Here is a 22846-nt window from a genome sequence, read left to right as displayed (position 1 = left end):
CCTGTCCACCGATTTGTTTTGTTTTCTTCTGCGTCTTTCTTCTGTCATTCGCGTTCCCGTACAACATACCGGGGAGGGTTTTTGACATTCGAATATCGCTGCATCTGACAGGAAAATCGAATATTTCTTGAAAAAAAAACGAAGCTTCATAGCTTCACTGGTTTGCTCAATAGATGGCGTATTATAACTCATCGTTATATTGCTGTCCTTTCTTACCATGTGTTTCGACAAGTTTCATCTAATCAACCTTTAAGGACGCCACAAATGTGGTCCCTACTTTTTAAATAAACACGTAACACGCTTTGCGAACTACGTTTTCACAATATGTTAGATTTATTCGTATTTTTTAAGCCACGGAACGGTAACTCGGGAGAGACGCGAAAGTAGTGCTTGCTTGGTCCAGAGTTGTTGGAGAAGAGAATGTATTGGTTAAGCGGAAACGGACGGATATGCGCGTGTCGGTGTTGAAACGTTTAGGACGGGAGAGAGCGTGTATGGAGCATGCCACCGTGTTTATAGTTGCGGTGAAGCATACTACCACTGTTTGTCCTGCTCTAGCTTTGTGTGTAGTCCCTGCGTAACTAGTCCCAGCGTAACTAGCCCGTTGCACATTTTTGGTCTGTAGTTCTAGGTGTGCGCGCCAGATGGAACTCTGATCGCTTACAGACCTTTATAGCCTTCTTGTTTTGAGAGCTGTTGGCACGATATCGACCTCGTGCGAGATCTGTCAGGCGAATGTTGACATATATCGAGCTATCTTGATAATAGCTCGAATAAGTCGCAATAAATCCCTCAGATGGCGCTCTAACATACAGACAAGGACGAAAATACGAGACAGCTAGATCTCCAACATTAGGGCCAATTAGGAGACAGTTCATCTACGGTCAACTTTAGGGCCAACAAGGTCAAGGAGATCAGCTGATCGAGTTAAATCCCGCCATCGCCAAAGGGACAGTAGCAAAAGTAATGCGAAAGAATAAAGACTATTTTTTTAACTGTGCAGGCAAAACCCTATATGCGAGTGCCAGTTGCAAGAAAGTCTGCAAAGCTACCGAAAATAAACGGATTGTTACCAGGCGTAACAACACGAGCAAAATTCTATAAGATTGTTCGTGTGGTCAGATACGTGGGTATCAACACCATCGACCATTATCCAAATCTCACTTGCTTCTGTATAAATGATTCACATTGGAGATTAGTATTTAAACAATCGTATCGCAGATCTAGTTCAAGTGATGCATAATTTCAATGCGAAACCATATAAGAGCGTTTATACATACACCGAGACTGTAGGTGATAGATGGCTGTGAGAGAATTGACAACCGGTCTCTCACGCCAGTGTGTGTAGAAGCTCCGAAGAGCACCGAGATGGGACTTTTGGATCGATGTTGAAAAAAATTTAATCGCTAAAATGAAGTCAAAAAAGTTTCTTTTGTTTTTTTTTAAAGAATACTTCTGTGCTTATTAGACTGCAAAAAGACTAACTCCAATTGATCGTTCACCATCAACTGCAAATTCAATTTTTTCTCACCTTCATCGCTCTTTGCATTCCGAGGAATTTTCTCTGACCGAAAATGCTGTCAGTCGCTGTCAAAGCATGCTGCCAGTTATTGTCTCACCTGCTTTCTCGGAGTATGTAGAAACGCTCTAACAGCACATAGGGAAGGAGAAAGCTCTCCTAGCGAGGAAAGCGCTATCCCACCAACAGACGGCACCACCAGCTTTTTTGCTATTTTTAGAATGCATCAGTTGTTCACCGTCTGCTAAACGAAGTCTTTATATGTTCCGTTTAGGTAGAGAGCTGGAGTCGTTTAGAACCCGTTTAGTGGTCGTTTAGTGGATTTGTGGCACTAGGGTAATATGGCACACACATGGATTGTAGAACCCCGTGGGGTCAATGAGTGGAAGGTGGAGGGAGGGGGGGGGTGGAGTGCGTTAATTTTTTTGGTCATTTAATTCTATCCACCAATACAATCCCACACCAGCGCGAGCTTTTTGGCGGCAATCTTGAACCCTCAAAAACTCTCACAACGCTTTTAAAAAACGCTCGCCAGCGAGAGAAAATCGCCTCGATTTGGAACGTGAGCGAGCTCGCAAAGACGGGTTTTGCACTGCGGGTGATAGTGTTCAGAGCCAACAACACAACAACCTTTAGGAAGAGCCCTGCACCCTTTTTAGTACAACTTATCAGCTTTTTTGGTGGAATCTATTTTTTTTAATACGAGGATGCTTAAATTGGATATGAAAGGTTCAGAAGGAGTTCCTGAACTTCTTAACCTGTGGGATTCTATAGCTTATTGGATGGTGAGGATGAAGATGAATAAAAAACCAAAAGGCAGACAAATAATCATGAATAGCTAAAATGCAACAAAATACCTACAATAAGTTTAAAACCTAGGAAAAGGATAATCTCTAGCGTGAGGGTCAGGATATGGCGATGGTGATGTAATACATACATTATTTTGTAACATTTAAATACATGTAAAAATGAAAATTTTGAATCAAATTCTGGCGGGTGAAAACAGGAAAATTAAAATTTAAAAATTACATAAGATGTAAACACACAATGTTTCGTTCATACGGAATTGTAGCATTTAAATAAAGATACACCTGTTCTGATATATTCCCAATATATCATCTTTCTATTTTATTTTATTTTGCCCTATTTATATATGCATGTAATCATCTCGATTTGTAACTGTAGAAGTTTATGTGTAATGGTTCAAATGTAACGAAAGAAATAGGCGGAAAATAATCTGATTATTAGATCGGGCCAGAGCTGTGATCCTCATGCAAAAACAAGCCAGTTTAACAACTACATAATTTACAATTTTCATTTCGTCTACTCATTTTGAGGCAATAAAAAGACTCCCGCAGCTTGCGTAGTAGTATGTGGGAAGAATTTTATCTTTCATTGTAGGCAAGTAATAACATATCGTTGCACCTCAATCGCGTAAGCACTATTCATAATAATGATCTTATCTGAACTGCTCATCTGAAAAAATAAAATAAATCGTTCGCACGAAAGGACTAACCAATGTGAACGTAAATATTTAGTTGTAACAATCCTCGATCTTTTGCTTAGCGTTTGCATCATGTTGTCGTCGATGATAAGTACACACACACACACACACCCACATACGTTCCGTATGTCTCTCTTCATGTCTTATCCTTCCCATCCTTTCACAGATCATTTATCGTCATCCATAGTAAACAACTGCCCTTATTGCACTATCTGCTCTTAAGGGGGGAAAACACAACACATTACATTCTATTAATTATATGATAAGCTTCCTTCACAGCAAGCAAGTATGTGTATATGTATATATGTATCTTTCTGGTATATTATAATGTATTTACTGTCCTTGCAATCCGCAAGTGCGCATTTTGCAGTGGAAAATACAATAATGTGTACAATGTAGAGATAATATTACTACAGTTTTATATTCATAAATACATGCATACGGATTCCTTGCTTCGCGATAGTCCTTTGCCGTGTTTCTGTCTCTAGAGTAAGATTAGCGATATCTCACATTATTATAATAACTTCCTACTGTTGTAGTATTTGCACTTCTTTACGGAGACACAGGAGAGTTAGTAAAGTCATCCCGACTATTTAAACGAACAAGGGCTGAAGATAGTGTAATTAGATACTGGCATCCTGTTCTAAAAACAAATCCACATGCTGTATTCCAAACACAACTATATTCAATAGTGAATAACATTTTTTGCATTTCATTAGATATATCTGAATGTCGAAGCAGTGATAATACTGCAACAAAAGCAACAAACAACAAGATATTGCAGTAGAAGCCGATGCCTGCCTACGGGGAAATATGCGCTTGCTCTCTATGCTTATTTCTTACAGTCAATAATTTCTACCATCATTTACATATCATTCATTATTGTTACTGATATCCTTAGATTATAATTTACCGTCCGTGCGTATGCTAGAGCTCCAGAACTTACCTACCGACCTATTGAAACTGGTGCAGGTAGTTCGCCTCAAACACCAGTGTTCGTTTTATGCCTGTACGTACCATGCGCAGATATCTACATTTTCTCGCGCATCAAACTATTGCTCAGTTGCAGAAAGAGAAAAACGCGTTTTGGAATGATTAGAAGTTGCAGGCTTTTCTACCCGATGACACGTGCTTTCTTCCATTTACAGCAATGTAGAATACTCCTGCAATATGTGTTTGCCGATGTTTGGAATGGTTTCATTTGATCCTAATATCTGTTGATAGAAGAAAAACACAATCGTATCCATTCAAAACCGTCTGAAGCATTACCGTTTTGCAACTAAGTTGTCAAATCCACTCCACAAGTGTTGCGGATCGAAAATATGCTCAATTCTTGTATAATTTACCATTCTTAGCATTTCATTATTACGCTCACATCAAGTATCGTCGTGTTTCATATGCATGATACTGTCGGTACATTAATACGTACACTCGACATAGCCAACAGTCCTCTCAAGACGTATTTTTTATCAAGATATTTGCAATCGCACTTATAATAATCCTTTACACTATCTCGACATTCCACCAGGGATGCTGTCTGCTTAATGCAAAGAGAGTCCTTTCTTCTCTGCTTCGTCGCTCGCTTCTTTTCCTACTTGTCCATGCTTTCCAATGGCGTGGAGCAAAAACAAACAAATATATGTAATACATATGCATCAGATTATCTAGCTGAATTCATTGCTATTTTCATCGTTATTAGTGTTCTACAGCACGTGATAAGAGTATGTGTATATGCATTTAGGTGTTTGCAGCATAGAGCATGCTTGAATAACGTATATTAGTAGCTTATAGCGCTCCAAACGGATCCAACTGAATACTACCAGCCGCAGCAGCGTTTGAAGGCATCGCTGGTGCTGCTTGTTGCATCATTGCTGGTTGCATGTGCAACGATTGTTGACTAGTAAGCACCGGTTGTTGGGCTGGCATACCGGTAGCTACCATTCCAGGTGCCATTGCTGGAGTTGTTCCCGACATGGTAGCTCCCATCATTGGCCTGATCTGAGTCATTCCTTGCTGCAAATATTTAGACAAATCGAAGAAAAGATACATTACTATTAATATTATATTTAACGGGTGCTGCATACTACATTATGAAACTAATTGAAATCGAATAACATTTCCCAACAATCTTTTCCACAATTTTTTACACTCAACTTGTATTACTATCCTTTGCGAAATGTGAACGTATTGTAGAAAATACATTTGAAAATATGAACACTGCAATACAAACAATCAGGTTTACAAAATGTCAACAAAGTGTGTTTGGTTTTAGGATCATGTTACAGGTTCACTCGAAGCCAACTAATGCCAATATGTTTACATATTATAACTAAATCATCACACGGGGCTCATTCAAGCATGACACATATTAGACATTATAGAATAAAAAAAAAACTTTCATCACACAATTAAACCACTTATCGAATTTCCCTTTTCATTTCCCACTAATATGTTCTTCATTTGTACATATAACATCATAACGTCGTTAGTAATTAGGCCGGGTTTAAACACAAAATCTTAATTAGTGCCACTTATTGTTGAGCAACAGCTAGCAAATGAAAACATGAAGCATGTAGGAAAAAATCATACAATAAAACAAACTTAACTTCATAATTAAATAAATCGTGATAAATAATACAACTATATAGTGGCTTACCTGAATGTAATATCCTGGCACTACGGGAAGGGGAGTGTGTGTGCTGGGATGTATTGTGCTAGGAACTGGAAAAACAGCCATACCTTGTGCCTTGTGTCACAGCGAAACCGAAATATTCACCCGAATAGGGAATACAGCACGCAAGAACACATAAATCCCAATACACATAGTAAAACCAAACACATACATACGGAAGGATAATCGACAATACCGCACATACAATCATACATTTAAAAAGGACACATGTCACACAATAGTAAAAAAAGGGTAGAAAATGAATAAAAACAAAAAAAGAAAGGAAAGTAAATTCCACCGAAAAAAGAGAAAAAGATAAGAAGTAAAAAAATAAATTAACAACTTATAAAAAGCTAATGATCTATGCTTATCATACATACAAAAACTAGCATATTCTACATAAGCAAGGAATAAAAAACGATCGATAACTAACGCAAAGGGTACGATTATTTTTAGATAATTGAGACTTCTGAGATCCCTATAAAATTATTGTTCCTACTAAAGCATTGTTTGGCATCATCACACATTGTTACTTCAACTGGAAGCAATTATACATGATAGCTGTACAAAAAAAATCAGAAATCTCACCTACATAACTTATAACACTTATTACGAAAATGGTGATTTAATTTGAAAGGAAAATAAAAACAATAGGTACTGTTCCACTCGAAACTATTCAACTTCACATTATGGACGTTTGTGTGCTATTAACTGTGTTAGTATAAATATAATATTAACTGGGAATTCATTATTCTCTTAGAATAACTTCTGGTTAATAGAGAAAATGATTAACAAGGATTTTTTTAAGTAAGTAGGTATAAGGGAATATTATTAATGACTAGCAACGTTACTAACCAACTTTCAATTGTCAGTCTGAGTTAATGGTAATGGAAGATCATGATACAAGATGTTAGATTAGAGCTATGTTTTTTCGCTATTTCAATGATATGAGTTTTTACCATTGGTTTGTAGCCAGTCTGATTGGTAGCCGGCTGTGGTTGCGGTGACCATCCAGCAGATCCTGTTTTGGCTGATGTCTTCGGCGAACTCCATTGCATATTCCTGCAATTCAAAACAATTACTCAGCTTACTTGTATGTACGGAAAATGAACAATATATAGACCAACTTACTTCCCACAGTTTGACTTATTAATGGTGAGACTTTCAGCTAACGACGCCAATGAGCTGTCTAAATCGCCCGTCAATACCTTTCCAGTTTGGGCGGCAGCTGCCGGAGGTGCACTAGATCCTACGTTAGCATTCGGGGAAAGAAAAAAAAAACTATTAAAATACTACAACAACTAACACCGCTGACAGATATTTACCATTTTGTTCCAGACCCCCGAAAACTGAAGTGAAATTGTTATCGGAAACGAATGTGTCACTGCCCGGGACAGCAGATCCTGCCATTCCAGGAACAGCCGCTGCTGCCATACCGCCGTTGAAGCCTACCGATAAGAAATGATGCGTTTCTCGTTACATAAACGTTATGTATCACTCGTACCGTTATCCCTACCTCCATTGCCCATCCATGTGTTGGTGGCGCCAAACGCATTGGCAGCTCCTACTGGAACTGTATTAGCGACTGGTGGTGCTGGCGTGGCGAATACGTCAGCGAATGGGTTTCCCAGTTGCAGCAGATCGTCTGATGCCTTGGACGAAGCAGCAGACGCTTGTTGATCCTGTGCCGGTTTTGGTGCTTCGAAAAGATCGACGATGTTATTTTGACTAGCAGTAGGCGACGATAGGAACGGATTCGTTATAGCCGTCGCCGTTGTGGGAGAAGATACCTTGGACTGTGCAATTTGTGTGGGATACATTGAAATCAAATAGAAAGTATTGTAAAGTATTACTTTTTCTTTTTATCACAACATTGATTTCACTCGTTACCTTGTACTGATTCATTGCAGCCTCTTCTTCAGCCAGAACTTGAGCCTTCAAACTTTCATCAATCATGCCGTTTGTGGGACTATCAAACTTGGTTGACTCTGCCACAATTCCAAACGACGAACTAGTCGATGTAAGAGCGCTAACTCCACTTTTGACATTCTTTTGATTGCTATAACGGAAAAATTATGGGTAAGTACAAGGAAAATATTTGCCGGAGTATTTCGCATCATAATTGGATTATTTTGCGCAGTTGACACCTTTCACATACCTTGCCGTTTGTGTAGGAGTGTTGGCTGCTGATCCTTTCTTGCCCTCCAGCGCCAGCAAATGCTGCTCGAGCGCATCTAACAGCGAGCTCGGAGCTTTCGTAAGATCTGGTAAATCACCCTTATCAATACCAACGTTCTGCAAGAAAAATACAGGTTTATCAGCACGATTTGCCTTGCCATACACGTCGAAAAATATCTTCACTTACCTCAGCCACCTTGAGAAACTCTCCCACCCGATCCATACGAGTAAGAAACTTTTTGTACAGATCCAGCGCATCACGACATTGCTTCTTATTCATGTCAAAATATTTTTCCAATAGATTTATGATACCATCGTTGTAACAAGCGAACAGCCGTATCAAATCGCGGAATAGTAACATGAAGCACATGTTAATGACACCTATTAGCCAGATTCAGCATAGTGTAGAATAAACGAGAGATAATTTGTTATTCTTTATGTATCAAATTATATAAATAAGAGTATTTTTCAATTGAATACAACTATTTCTTACCATTTGTGAGATCGTTGGCTGTACAGTCAAACTCCAGCAACGAATCTAACTGCGCTTGCAAAATGGGCAATGTCTTCAGAAGCTTGTCGGCGTGCATTACGCGCAAGGATCCTTCTTCTTTTCCACGTTTCATTTTGCAAAAATCGAACGCCACTGTACGATACGATAGCGCCTTCTCGTTAAGATATTTTGCGTAACGCCGTATAAACGGAGACATATCATAACCTAAACATTAGATACAGCATCATATTGTTTGAATTAAAATCTCGTTTTGACGTACCAATACTTTTGTAATAGTATATAAGCAAATAGTTCCTATAGTAAATAACAACAAAATCGCAGTTTCAGAGAAAGCATTTTCTTGAAAACATGCAAATTTTAACGATTACTATCAAAACAGCAGAAGAACGCGATGAATTAATCTCCAATATTCTATGTTTCAAGTTGTTTTTTTAATCTACATTCAGTAAAGATGAGTACACTAAAGTGAAGTCATGGATATATTCCGAATTTTATCCTGGAAAAGTGAATCCGAATCCACAATTCTGGACGAGTACGAATCGGTCCGAATCTGTCAAATTGTGCAATTTACCTATAGTTATTATCCAGAAGGCAACTTTTGAGTTGTATTCAATACAAATTCTAGTCTGTTAAGTTTATTGTAGCTTAATATTCATTTTAAAAATAATCATGTCCTACGTGCAAGGAGCTTTAAAACCAAGGTTTTTTTCAGAATATAATTACACACCAAATAAGAGCTGTTGTTGGAAGTATTGTTATTTGTCTAATAAATCGTTAGTAATAACGTTAGTTAGCTTAAACAATAAACATTTGACGAAACATGAACAAACATACATTCACAGGATGATTTATAATAAGCCGAATAAAATAGCGTTAAAATATTTACTTTTTCTACTAAGAAAGTGGTTGGTGAGACAGTTTTTTAATGTTAAAGGTGAAACCGTATAAAGTCTATTGTAATAGTTATGGCTAAAAAAGCCACTACTTACCCATACGAGCACCGACAGCGCCTAACACATTTTTAGCAACGAGTTAAAGAGATAATGAAGGGTAGACATGGTTAGTTTTGGGAGAAAAAAAGATATGTAACATTACATGGGTTAAGAGAATGGTATTTTCTTCGAACTTCAATATTAATGCCAATTATTGCTGGTCAGAGTGAGTGGTTTTAGTGTAGGGGAATAAGTATGTTGATTTTTTTCATCCTTTCTCTTAGTTGATATATACCTTGCACTCCACCTTTATCGAGAAAGTTGTTCAACTGGAAGGATGAATTGCTTGAAGCTAAATATTGAATAAAGCGCTGAAAATAATAGGTAGATGGTTGCAGTTAGTTTACCCGATTGTTGACGATATATGTACATGGGAAGACATGAACTCATCTTACCTCGTTTCCATAGGCCAACATGTGATGGGTGGTAATCAATGCTTTGTATACCACGACCCAATTGGCGTTCTGAGACCGCTCGATCAGCAATGTTGCTAAATGAGGAATCGACACATTCGGTTCGTTGGTGCAATGTACCAAATCTGTAAGATAGCATGAAACAGTAAGGAAATTATTATAATAAAAATTCTACTTGGAATAAAGGTGCGACATACACAATTAACATGAAAAAAGCATGGATAATTGTTTCTGTATATGAAAGCTTTGTGCTATTTTGAAAGAACTAATATTGTTCATTACCACTCAAGAACACATTCAAAAGCCAGCATTTTATGCAAAATGGGCTGATGGCTTCACACTATAGAACCATTTTATCGTTATCGTCCAGAGGGAGGATACAGTACCATATGCTTGGCATTCTGAGTCCCAGCGAGTGGGAGAACTTCTGCTATCTTTCTGGCTATTTTCTTTTGCGCTCCACTATCAGCAACAGCGCGACCGTGGTGCAATTGGGCCTGGCAAACAAAGCGCCCTCCAAACTGATGATGTGTTAAGGAGTGAGCCATTTAACATCATCGATGCTTTTCGTCCATTTGACTAAATGATTGCGTTAAAGGCAGCAAGGCCTTGGAAGAGATTTGGAAATGAGAGCTGAGATGAAAAGAAAAAACAATTGCATTGCAAGCCGATTATTTAACATCTCTGCACTGTTGATAGTGCTGCGCCCGCGTGCTGGCAAGATCCGATGCAAACAAGGACGGTTCTGCTGCTGGTGCGACGATAGCAGGAGTTCGATGTACGCTCTCGTCTCGGCAGAACACGAGTGCGAAAAGCAAGATGCTTGCCTTCGAGGTTCGAGGGCACCAAATGTCAATAAGACGCAACCGAAATCAACGGGGCCAAGGGTACGCCCCCCTCCTCAGCTCTTTTTTTCTTCCTTTCGCTTTCATTTTTTCTCTCTGTCACCCATCATTTTATATTTTTCCACCTGCTATGTAATCTTGCGTCCAAGCGTTTGAGGCCCATCGTTCGCGTGGCCAATAATGAATTGGCAGAGTCGCCCCACACTTCATCGATACTTACAATCAAGATGTTTTTTCTTCGGTCCAATCATTTCTTCCGTCGTAGCCTTGCACACGGATTTTGCCAGTCCTTGGCCAGCAAGGCTGTGCCGTGCAGCCAGCAACCTGTCATTGATCGTTTGACCAGCCATGTTCGCTACACGTTATCCTTTCAGATCCTTTCTGACGTCACCGTTCTTGACTTGCTCTAATTCTCTTGCTACAGCGCCGTCCAGCAAACAGTCCACCAATGCCCAATGGTTTATTCCAGTTACTATTCCTTGTTTCCCGATACCGTCCCTAAGCTGGAAGCCGATTCTTTGCCCCTTTTTCGTGCTACCAGCAATGAACAGTAGGCACTGCGCTTACACACTACACTGTTCTTCTCTGCTCTTGCTTTTCACGCAAAAGGGCCGAAAAAATGACACACACGTCAACACATACACACACACTAACACACGCACTCAACCGTACAGGCGCACAATGATGCGGGACAATTTCTTCTGCCAGAAACTTCCCACGCTCCGGGTCACCTATCAAAACAGCGAGTACGAAAAATGCCGTAATTAATCTTCTTTCAATTCGACCACTGCTGCCACGGACGTGTGTTCCAGCGAATGGTTCCACCACCCAATTCAGCACCTCGTCTTCGTGTCGTAATGCCTGCGTTGCAACCAATCTACGGCATATATGTTACCCTCCTCCTTGCCGAACACTTTTACGTTCGCATACAGCTTCAGCGAATAGACACGGAGCGACTATCTTCATTCACACTTTTCACCCAGCGAGGCTAAATTTGCGGCTGAAACTTCATCAATTCGAGATTTTGTCCACGCATACGCACTCACTCTAGCGTACCACCCCGTGTACACACTTTTCAATCTAATTTGTTCTGCTCATTCTTCTTCGCCAGAATGAAAACTTCACCAAAGGCGTCTATTTGGCCACCACGCTTGACAATTTTAACAACAAATTCTATTTTTTTTAAACCAGGTTAATTTTTTTGTTCAAAAATATTGATTCAATTGCACATTCCGATAGCGAATGGTATCTTCTTATTTTTTCTTAAGAAGAACTGCCTTAATATTTGTACTGATTACGCTATACTATGTATCTATGTATCAACAGAAGAACAAAAAAAGGAAACGAAAATAATTTACTTTCAACGAGTCAAGTTGAATCTTTTTTTCAAATTTTAATGATTGGTTGCCCACTGTGAAATCCAGGAAGTTTACAACTGAGAGCCGATTTCTTGCATTGCCAAACATAGCAAAACAATGGCGGTATAACAGTGCAATCACCTTCAAATGTTGGCCCTATGAATAAAATTGATGTAAGCAACTAAGTTACATCTCTATTCTACAACTATTTGCTATTCAGTGAGCTAACCATTTTACCTCAAATGTTTTTCCTTCGATTCGTTCACAGCAGTTTGAACATTTTGATGTACCGCTCTCGCTATCAGCTGTTTTCCTTCAGTGACATATGGAGTGTAGAACAGTTATGTACGGGAATGTTTACATCATTTTCATGTGCCGCACTCTGAACGCCGCACAATAGCTGCGATGGTCGTAATCATCTTTCGCTAATTCATCAATCCACGATTAAAAATCAACGTTGATCGATAAAAATGGCTCAAGTTTATCGTAAACTTGTCTCTGAAAAGGTGAGCTTAGAGGAAAACGTGCCAGCCGGTGTGCTAATTTTACTTGTTCTCTGTTCGTTACAGTTGGCTCGTATTTGCGGGACAAATGTTCAAATACCTATGACGGCGCTACAGTTTACATACCAGCGAGCAACGCGTACGCCAGAATTGAGTATGTTAGCGCAGTATTTGGGACAAGGGTTTGATCAAAAGTCCTTCAACAGGAGTGCTGAGTGTATCGTGAAGGATGATGAACACCTTGCAACGGTCACGACAGAAGAGCGATCCGGCAAGAAGTGGGTAAAACTATCACTTGACAAAATGAAGCTAATACAAACGGTGCTGGAGAGGAAGCCATTGCAAGAGGAATACAATACAGCCACCAGTCAAACTATGATAGTCGAATTCAGCTCACCCAACATTGCAAAGCCGTTTCACGCAGGCCACCTACGATCCACCATTCTGGGAAACTTTTTATCCAACTTGAATGAATTTCTCGGTAATCGAGTGTTACGGCTTAACTACCTAGGCGATTGGGGCACCCAATTTGGATATTTAGCACTGGGAGTTCAACTGAAAGGTCTTTCGCCAAAGGATATCCACCAGGATCCAATAAAATGTCTGTATGACGCGTACGTGCATGCATACGAGGCAGCTCGAAATAGTCCCAACATGCATGAGCATGCGATGAACATTTTCGCGCGCATGGAAAACGGTACCGCAGATGACTTGGATCAGTGGCAGGAATATCGTGCCTATACGGTGAAAGAGCTGGAAGACCTGTATCGCCGGCTTGGAGTTTGCTTCACTAGCTACGAATGGGAATCACAATACGGTGTGAACAAAATAGCGCACGTGCTGGAAACCCTTAAACAGCACGGCCTGCTGATAGATCAACCGGATGGGCGAAAAGTTGTACAGCTTCAACAGCGCAAGATCCCGATCGTGAAAAGCGATGGATCGGGAATGTACCTGCTGCGGGACATTGCCGCATTGATGGATCGTTACAATCGGTTCGAGTTTCATAAATGCATCTACGTGGTCGAAAATGGACAGAACGATCACTTTGCATCACTGAGTGAGATCGCCCATTTGCTCTGTCTACCGTATGCGGCAGGTGTTGAGCATGTAAAATTTGGTCGAATACATGGAATGAGTACCAGGAGGGGTAAGGTGGTATTTCTAAAAGATATTCTCCACGAGGCACAGCAACTGGTACAGGAAAAACAACGTGAATCGCCCTACACCAAAACAAATGCTGCCGACGATCCCTCGGTCTGTGATATTCTGGGAACAAGTGCAGTCATTATAAATGATTTGAAACAGCGACGCATGAAAGACTACAATTTTGATTGGTCAAAAATTCTCCGAATGGAAGGAGATTCCGGGATAAAGCTTCAGTACACGCACTGCCGTCTGGCTAGCCTGTTACACGCACAATCATCTGCAGAAGATATAATGAGCATTCAGTGCGACGGGAGTAGTTTAGTGGAACCGGAAGCTTTGGATTTGGTGTGCCAGTTGGCCAATTTCAAGCCAGTTTGCAACCAAGCTCAAGAGGCCGCTGAAGCATGCATACTGGTCGCCTATCTCTTTCGGCTATGGTACGTATGATGGGGATTATATGGATGATTGAACCATGAATTATTCCTATATTAATTCTTAATATTCCTAATTACAGTAAATCGATAAATCTAGCCATCAAAACTTTGCCGGTAAAACAAGAATCGGAAGCTAAGAAACGGCAGCAAAGAATATTGTTATTTAGCAGAGCAAAGTTGGTTCTGCACACTGGAATGACACTTTTAGGATTAAGGCCACTAGAAGAAATGTGATTTTAGAATCGTGTTACGATATAAAATTAATACAAAAAAATCGAAACATCAAATTCATGTATTTTGTATTAAATGTTTCAAATACTTACATTTTCGTTCGAAAAAAGAAATTAAGTATGTGCCCTACGCTTTATAAAATCGAAATCGTGATACGAGCAATTGGCTCAAATATTCGATTTTTGCGTTCATCACTGTACTGAGCACGACCCGTTGAGCGCAGACTCGCGAATCATCTCGCAATACACAGGATAAGAAAGATCCATCTCCTCAGGAGGCTGGGCACGGGAGTATTCTTTTGCTATCAACATTATCGAAAGCAGCTGTAGTGCATTTGTTATGTAGTGCATTTGTTAGACCGTTTGCATTCATCCCAGTTTCTACACTTGTTATCACCTAGGCATAGCGGAAGCACCATCGTCCTAGCAACCTTTAATTACAAACGCTAACACAAGCACAAAGCATGGCGGTTGGAGGTGCGAGAGCCTAGCTCCTATTTCGCATTAAATAACAAAACATGTCCTTCCACAGTACTTCATACAGTAACTCTTGCTTCATTCGTTTTAGGGCGTGTTACAGGTCGTCTTGGTTACGGGAACGGGTACTCCGATGGTATGTATTTCAATTCCGTAACATGTTATCTTCTTGATTTAATGCATTTGTGTATGCTTTTTTTTGCAGGGCGTTCTTACGCAGGAATCAACGAAGAAATTATGTACGTGAGCATAGGAATGGGAATCATCATTGCCATTCTGATTTGCATCGCGCTGTGCTACATTGCTCGGGAGAATTGTAAAAATAAGCGCGAATATTACATTACGGCCTAAACATGGGGTGATTCCGGCCCAGGCGGGGCGGCGGAGTTTACCCTGATCATGTGTTGTTTACAGTTAACTTTTATCTATTGCTTTATATTCTGCTGTTTTACGCTCAATACATGGTCAACCACGGTCCAGGCTCGGTGCAGGGCTCGAGCTACACACAAAGAAAGTAATACCGGTCCGGAACTCCGTTCCGGTCGGAAAGTAAACTCGTGTTAACGGAAAAGTCTGTTTGTTGCAAAACAATAAGTACATAATACGTATATGTTCCTTTTATACATTATACACAGTTTGTGAAATGTAGACGTCTATTTTGAAAGTTATAATGAATATATTAATGTATACAAACAGCTACGAGAAATGGAATGGAAATGCAATGTTTGGAGTAGCTAAACTCTCTAGTTTGTAAATCGATCGTCATGGATCGATGGCTGAAGGATTACAAAATGTACTGCGTTAGTGAAACATTGTACTAATAAAATCAAAATGTTTACGGCTTTAGTTTGTTTCACTTGTTTCGCCGCATTTCGGCCGAAGGGCCCCGGCATTAATGGATCGAAGCGAAGAAGAATGCGTCTGGAAAGAAATATCCTATTGTGAAAATGAAGCAAAACTTGAATCATCGATTCACAGAAAAGAGTGTAAAGCTTCGGGGGTCTTGTCGGGGTATCTTTATCAAAGAACACGCATCACAAAGAAGCTTAGAAACCAGCAAATAAGGTCAATGTGTCGGTTAGCGTTTCGGTTGCTCTTGAAAAATAAGCTTTAACATTTCGATTAATCGATTGGTTCATTCAAATGTTTTGAGCTCTGCTTAGAGCTGAATTCCTTACTACTATCCTTTTAACATGCCGGATAAAAAATAACACGGTGTAGATAAATTGTTCGATTTGCGGCAAACGATTTCAAGTTCAAATCGCTGAACTGTCACAACAAATGACATGCACCAATACATACGGAGCAGTCTGCGGAGTCGGAGCAAACAGGAATGGAGTTCGTGTGACGTATCGCTGACAGAAGAGTAAAGAGCGTCGATGTAGTCGGTTCGCTTCGCTCGTCGGAGAAAGAAACAGATCAGCATAGTGGTGTTTGCTGAGGCACCCGTAGGACTTCTGGGAACGGGCAGGCTAATGCAGAAAGGCGTTTCCAGAACGAAAATGATTTTCCGCTCAATTCAACGGGACGGAATGAGCACTGGGTCCACTAGTCGAGGTTAATGCCTGGTGTTATCAGTGTGGATTGTACATTGTGCGGAGCAGTGATTGTTTTTTCCCCTAATTGTCCGTGATTGTTCATCTTCATACACTTGTTGCGTACGAGAATGTGTACTGTGTGGGTCGAAAATCGGCCCTAAAGTGATGTAAATTCGTAACTACTTAAGTGTTGTGTTAAAAATCATCGTGATCGGAATAGTTTTTGAAAGAGCTAATAGTAATAGAAGCGAAAAGTGAAGCTAGTTTCCGGGAAAAAGAAATCTTCCAATTTCGAACTACTGTTCATGGAAGCGACGTAAAAACTGTTTCTCGGAATTTGACAGCAGCTACAAGGCGATCTTACGCACACACTCGAATCGCCGATAGTCAGACGAGAGTGTGTTTTGGATGTGTTGTGTTTGAGCTGCGACGCTTTGCAATACGAAGTGCTGAACAAAACATAATACAGAAAAAAAGTGTAACACTACTACAGGTAAGTGAGGGCAATAGGCGGCTTCATACAAAAAGCTCCAGGCAAACGCACCACACACGCGCACGAACGCGCACACATACACACGAGTATCGCAGGCGTAAAAATAGAATGCTGATGTGTGTGGGCAGTGCATCGCATGGTGGTGTGCGTGCGATCTCTCTAGCATTGGCCGGGGTGATTTTGTTTTGATTTCGAGGAAAACATCTCCACTGAATAAACATGCGTGGTTGCTTTTTCTTCGTCTTCTTCGGCACTGTTTGCTTCGTGTTCTTGGTAATTTTCTTCTTCCATCATCGGTGTGGTTGAATTCACGCTGTGTCCAATTACCGAACGTGCCCTTTTCCAGACACAATTTCTTTACATATGTTCAGCAGATGAATTTTACGGCCTCTAGTCTAGGACGGAATAAATTGCCACATGCGTGTTGTCTGGGTTGATTATGTGGAAGGAAGACATAGGAGTGCATTTATCCTTTTACGAATGCTCCCAATGTGCTTTCCCTAGAAGGTTTACAAAATTGAGAGAGATGACAATGATGCATCTTCGGACTACTTATCGGAAGAAGTATCTGAATTTATTTAGAGCAGTCAACATAAATTGAATAAGCTCCTCTTATTGAAATACGCACCGTTTCCCCCTGTCAACGGGTCCCTTTTTATGTATGAAATAAATATATTTAGTGTTGATTGTTGTTTGTTATTTTTCCTCTTTTAGGATATAATCATCATGAATCGTATTGTGTTTGTAGTATTAATCTGCTGGGTGAGTTGCGTGACTTCAAAAAATCGACTCGAAAATGCCGCCGCGCTAGGATGTAAGTATATTGCTTGCAGCCTGAAATACAAGCGCTCACGTTATCGGTAACTGTAACACGTATCTTTTTTTCTTTTTATTAGGGATAATTCCAACAGAACCCATTTACCGGGAGGTAAATGATTCTTTCTCGCTGCAATGTACGCTTAACATGCGTTCCGCAGAGGCACGATGGTCAAACAGCAGCAATCTCATGTTTTTCCAAGGCGATGTGCCAGTACCGCGGGAACAAGTGAAGGTAAGCGCAACTTTATGCTTGTGTTTTACAATGTACTAACGTTAGGTGTGTACCCCCTTTCCGATAGATACTTAATGATTCCACCATTGAGCTTGTGGTAGAGAAAGCGGATCCGCACATGAACTTTGCATACACATGCAAAGTCAACGATACGCAGGGTGTGGGTATCCGCAGCGTCTACATTGGGCATAAACCGCGAGAGGTAAAGGACTTCAAGTGTCGTGCTCCGCTCTGGGATAAGCACATGGAGTGCACCTTCACACCGGACCCCAATTCCATGGCTGCAACGTATGAATTGGTGTTTTATTTTAAACCAATTATACAAAATTTCACCTGTAAACTGGAGACAGATGATCAGACAAATCTTACGAAGTGCATCATCAACGTCGATACGGGATATCGAAATGTCAACGAAAAATACTATTTTATTCTGACCGCGTCCAACCACCTGGGCACGCTGAGCCAACGCTTCATTATAAATCATTTCGACGTGGTTATTCCTCATCCGCCGATCGGGTGCGTTATCGAGGACGTAACGTCAAACAGCGCAGTACTTAAGTGGAGCAAGTGGTACAAGTACGATGGGTTCAGTCGAAATTTTATCTGCGAAGTTAAGCTGCTGTCAATTTTTGATAATAACGTATGGCGCACAGTAAGCAACGAGGGATTGCAGCTGAACCACCGGGTGTATACACTGCCTTTGCGGAATTTGCCGTACGCCGCGACACCGTACGACGTGCGCATTAGGATGCGTACCAACTCGACGGAGACCGGTAGTGATTTGTGGTCAAACCATACGAGCTGCCTATTTGACACCTTGCCCCGCAAACCTGATATGCCTCCGGAAGTAGCCATCGGCGCCTTTGAGAACTCGAACGAACACCATCTGTTCATATACTGGCGTGAGCTGGACGACTGGCAGCATAACGCACGCAGTGGATTCCACTACAATATCACTCTGATTGACCAGCACGGAAGAATTGTGTAAGAAATTATTGGAGATCATATTATCCGCTTTTTTATTTAAAGTAGTGGTACGCAAGCCAGTGGGTGTCATGAATTTTGTTTTCCATGGTTCTTGTTTAGGGTCATCTTGTGCCCAATTTGTACACCCGTATAGTGGTTGTGAAGTAGATGTATGGGGAAGTTGTATTTATTTTATTTTTCTTGTTTGCAATTCCATACCTCTCTTAGCGAACACCTTAACGCCACCGGGGGCATGATCGATCGACATCATTTAGTTGACATGAATTACACATTCGTAATAAAAAGTGCCAACCCGGAAGGTATGTCCGAACAAGCCAGCAAGGTGTTTGTTCCAGCTCGTCGCCATCGCCTTGACAAGCCTTCAATCGACAAGCTGCTGTCGGATTCGGGCAAATTTACGCTGTCCTGGAAACCTCCTTCAAGGATCCACTCTCCAATTACAAGCTACACCGTGTTCTGGTGCAATACGACTAGCAACTCTCCGAACGATTGCAATGGATCTATAAACTTTACCAGTGTTGCCGCGGACCAGACCACTTTCGTGCTGAGCGATGTTGGGTCTACGATTAACTTTGCGGTAGCGGCTAACGCTGGGCGTGTGTCGTCGGGGATGGTGTGGGCAGCGTGTACAGCTACGCACAAAACCGACATTGGCAAACTGAAAACTATCTGGATCAGTGAGATGGATTCGTCGCAAATTCATCTCAAGTGGAAAACGGAATGCGTTGATGTGGCACATGTGGGATACATGATATACTACTGTTCGATCTCGTCTCCACGTACGCTCGGCTGCAAGGAGCCAGAGATGAAGATCAATGTGACGGATAAGACTCTGGACCACTTTCTGTTGGAAAATCTCCATCCATACGTGACATACAAAATTGAAATTGCCATGTACTCCGATACGCACATTGGGCCACGCAGCGTGCCGTTAGTAAATACTACTATGGAAGCAGGTAAGATCGTTTGAAATTCAATCAACTGTATTTGATGTAATGACGCATGCGTGGTATATAACAGTATTATGAACGGCCCTTAAATACCTGTGAGAAATAATATTGTGTGTTTTTTCGTTATTCTTACTTGCAAACATAGCTCCATCACCGCCACGAAACTTAGTAACGGAAAGAGTAACAAATAACAGTATATCCCTCCACTGGGAACCTCCGGCACACATAAACGGTGGAAAGATGTTCTACTGGGTGTTTTACAATGGTCAATTTTTAAAGCATGATGTTGAGGAACCGAGTACAAATGTTTCATTTACGCTTGATAATCTGGACGCATTCACTGAGTACAATATCACGGTCACTGCTGAAACGGTGAAACCTTCGAACAGCACTGAACCGGTGCATGCTCGAACGCTGGTAGGGAATCCGTTAGTGATCGGACAGCCGAGTACGAACAGCTCGAACGATTCCAAGCTAACGATTGGATGGAACTCGCCGTCGAAACCTTCTGGCTGTGTAGAGTTTTACGAATTAAAGGTGAAAGCCAATCAGATAATTGTGTACCAACAGCGCAAGACGGAATGTCAACTGAGGGAACCAATATGCCAAAATCGAGACAGCTCAAAGTACGAGTTTCTGGTGCGCGCAGTAAACGTTGACGTTACCGGTCCGATAAAGACTGCTTTCGAGGAGCTGTCGTGCAGTGATCGCTGGACGGAGCTGAATAATATGTGGCCCGAGCTAAAACGCTTCGTAGCGCACGCAGAATGTGGAACGAGCGACGCGATAGCCATGCAATCGAACGGATATTCTTGGCTTAGTGAACTACCACCTAATATTCGTCTACACTACGGTCCGTGGTCTGAACCGTTGGCACACTGGTGTTCGATGGAGAGTAAGAACACGTTGGCAATATTTTTCCTAGTAGGCATTGCAATTGCCAGCGGTATAGCGATGTTTAGTTACTCGTACGTTAAGGTGAAGCATGTTCTGCAAGTGAAGGTTATCATACCAGACGGACTGAATGATATAACAGGATCCGGCAAACCTTCCGGTTTTGGCGCTGTTATTGGGCCAGCGGGTATCATCTTTACGGAACATCACCGCGTCGATCACATCATAACGGGTGGTTCCACCAAAGAGGCCAGTTACAGTAAGGAGCAGAATCAATGTCTGTTACCGTCCTCGTCCTCCTCGGGTGGTAGTATAGCCGACCTAAGCAGCCATGAGCCACGATCTTCGGCAGACTATTGTAGCAACAGTGGATGCTGTGAGGACGACAGTACAAGCTTTTACGATCAGGAAGCAGAAAGACAAGACCTACACGGGGTAAGTAAGGCCATCTTTATTTGTCAAATACATCTGTAAGCAAAGTATGTATTTGTAGAAAAAACTAATTTTGTAAATTTTTTCAACAATTTGAAACCACAGTACAGTGACGATACTACGGAATCTATAGAAAATAGCCACGAAGCGCACCAGGGCAGTAGTACTAGCAGCAGATCGGCAGCTAACGATGATTTGGGCTCATCTTTTGGACGCACCAATCTTGGAACCATGAATCATCTGCCAATAATGCCTGTAACATCGATGGAAGGCAAGAGTAGTCAGAACAGATCATCATCGGCCATGCCGATTACTGTCACTTCAGGCTACGTTCCAGCACCGGTAGTTAATGTAAGTAGTGTAGTGTGTATGCAAGGTGTTCTAGTTGCATCAGCCGATTCTTGAACGATTGTTTGTGCTTTCCCTTTTGTGCCTTAATTTGTGTTTAGACTGTTAAACAACCCATCAGCTCAAATGGCTACTTACAAATCGGAGCCCTTAATAACGGTGGCATGATGACGCCTTTGGATACGATGCAGAAATCGTACAATGCTAAAATGGCAGCCGCAGCACCAATATCAGGTAACATGACGTCGCAATGGCCACTACGATAGTATGGATTAATGACAATTCGATTTGTTCGTTTCTTCCTCACAGGATACGTGACGCATAAACAGTTATCAGACTATGGGCAACATTTGAAATAATTCGTTAAACACAATGGATTTTACAAGAATGATCTTTATCTTAAACAGTAGTTATGTTTCCATAGCAGGGAATGTCGAATTGTGGCAGCACCACCTTCTGGGTGAAAATGTTGATTAAGCTTAAATCTTAAAACGAGAAATAGTGTTACCCCAGGAGCTTTGACCCGTATGCTCGTATTCCTTAAACACAGATTTTCTCTTACATACTCACAACCGCTCACTTATACACACACTCACACCGTCACAGGCGCTCACAGATGGATAGGGAATTAAAATGAGCCATTTTATCACGGTTGTTAAACCACAAGTACTGCTGGATATGTCAACTATACGTCCTTAAACGATAATATCATTATTAGCGTGCATTGGTTGATATCCCCATCGCCGACGAATCATTAATTCTTGGTTACAAGAATTGATCTCAGTGAAATTAGGAAATCGCTCAGTGCGAATAGGTGGTAGAGAGGTGGTCAAGGGACGTATGCATAGCGGGACGCTTTTTTATTTCTTTGCTCAATTTAGGACCGATGTAACCGATGTGAGCCACGGAAAGAATCCTATTCGTACCTGTATGTGTTGGTACTGATGAACAGCAACACAGAAGATAGCCGAGCTTAGTGTTTAGAACTGACGAACTAAACAATCCACCAGCGCGCACACACACACACACCCCACACACCCACAATCACTCATGGTGATGGTCACCAATTTTGTCGTAATCAGGTATAATAGACGTATTTGTGTATGTGTGTGTACATGTTAAATGGGGTACGATGTTTATCGCATTCACCTTTCACCACAAATCTCATCTATGCGACCTATTAAAACATCCTTTTCCTGAACAAACTTTGCTGTTTTCGGGCCCCGTGTGTACGTGGGGGGGTCTCTTAGTTTTTATTCAAACCACTTGCTGTAAAACTACTGTGTAAATGATGTGTGAAAGGTCTGAAAAATAAAATGCCATCCGAAGGACACGATACTTACAATCATATGTGAAAACGCTTTCA

The 22846-nt window shown here is 41.2% G+C and overlaps 4 protein-coding genes and 1 long non-coding RNA gene across 10 annotated transcripts; 4 read left to right on the top strand and 1 right to left on the bottom strand.

The window, feature by feature from the left end:
- Positions 1 to 2616: 2616 nt before the first annotated feature.
- Positions 2617 to 11750, bottom strand: LOC120904538 (phosphatidylinositol-binding clathrin assembly protein LAP). Of its 6 annotated transcripts, none has more exons than XM_040314622.1 (15): positions 11477 to 11750; positions 10857 to 11367; positions 9774 to 9916; positions 9614 to 9689; positions 9376 to 9396; positions 8366 to 8590; positions 8060 to 8253; positions 7853 to 7989; positions 7585 to 7753; positions 7211 to 7490; positions 7020 to 7142; positions 6826 to 6943; positions 6654 to 6756; positions 5680 to 5769; positions 2617 to 5036 (listed from the first exon to the last, which is right to left on the bottom strand). In XM_040314622.1, exons 2-15 carry the CDS (start codon positions 10984 to 10986, stop codon positions 4809 to 4811), a joined length of 2037 nt encoding a protein of 678 aa, XP_040170556.1. In that variant the 5' UTR covers positions 10987 to 11367; positions 11477 to 11750; the 3' UTR covers positions 2617 to 4808. The 6 variants fall into 6 exon arrangements, with proteins under 6 accessions (XP_040170556.1, XP_040170557.1, XP_040170555.1 ...); XM_040314623.1 differs by having other exon boundaries at positions 11532 to 11750; XM_040314621.1 differs by having other exon boundaries at positions 10857 to 11750.
- Positions 7673 to 8303, top strand: LOC120904542. Its single transcript, XR_005739785.1, has 2 exons — positions 7673 to 7773; positions 7835 to 8303. It is a non-coding gene; the product is annotated as an uncharacterized LOC120904542 (long non-coding RNA).
- Positions 11751 to 12084: 334 nt separating the features above from the next.
- On the top strand, positions 12085 to 14367 carry LOC120904539 (probable arginine--tRNA ligase, cytoplasmic). The gene is made up of 4 exons (XM_040314628.1): positions 12085 to 12167; positions 12263 to 12500; positions 12564 to 14083; positions 14161 to 14367. Exons 2-4 carry the CDS (start codon positions 12465 to 12467, stop codon positions 14312 to 14314), a joined length of 1710 nt encoding a protein of 569 aa, XP_040170562.1. The 5' UTR covers positions 12085 to 12167; positions 12263 to 12464; the 3' UTR covers positions 14315 to 14367.
- A 116-nt stretch (positions 14368 to 14483) lies between these two features.
- Positions 14484 to 15633, top strand: LOC120904541. The gene is made up of 3 exons (XM_040314630.1): positions 14484 to 14787; positions 14879 to 14923; positions 14993 to 15633. Exons 1-3 carry the CDS (start codon positions 14775 to 14777, stop codon positions 15136 to 15138), a joined length of 204 nt encoding a protein of 67 aa, XP_040170564.1. The 5' UTR covers positions 14484 to 14774; the 3' UTR covers positions 15139 to 15633.
- Positions 15634 to 16126: 493 nt separating this feature from the next.
- Positions 16127 to 22830, top strand: LOC120904537 (cytokine receptor). Its single transcript, XM_040314620.1, has 9 exons — positions 16127 to 16818; positions 17533 to 17632; positions 17715 to 17869; positions 17937 to 18853; positions 19064 to 19812; positions 19952 to 21135; positions 21238 to 21483; positions 21582 to 21714; positions 21790 to 22830. Exons 2-9 carry the CDS (start codon positions 17545 to 17547, stop codon positions 21837 to 21839), a joined length of 3522 nt encoding a protein of 1173 aa, XP_040170554.1. The 5' UTR covers positions 16127 to 16818; positions 17533 to 17544; the 3' UTR covers positions 21840 to 22830.
- The last annotated feature ends 16 nt before the right edge of the window (positions 22831 to 22846 follow it).

Source organism: Anopheles arabiensis, chromosome 3 (assembly GCF_016920715.1).
Source record: "Anopheles arabiensis isolate DONGOLA chromosome 3, AaraD3, whole genome shotgun sequence".
Lineage (NCBI taxonomy): Eukaryota > Metazoa > Arthropoda > Insecta > Diptera > Culicidae > Anopheles > Anopheles arabiensis.
The sequence above is the reverse complement of the archived record's forward strand: the minus strand, read 5'-3'. Positions and strand labels throughout refer to the sequence as shown.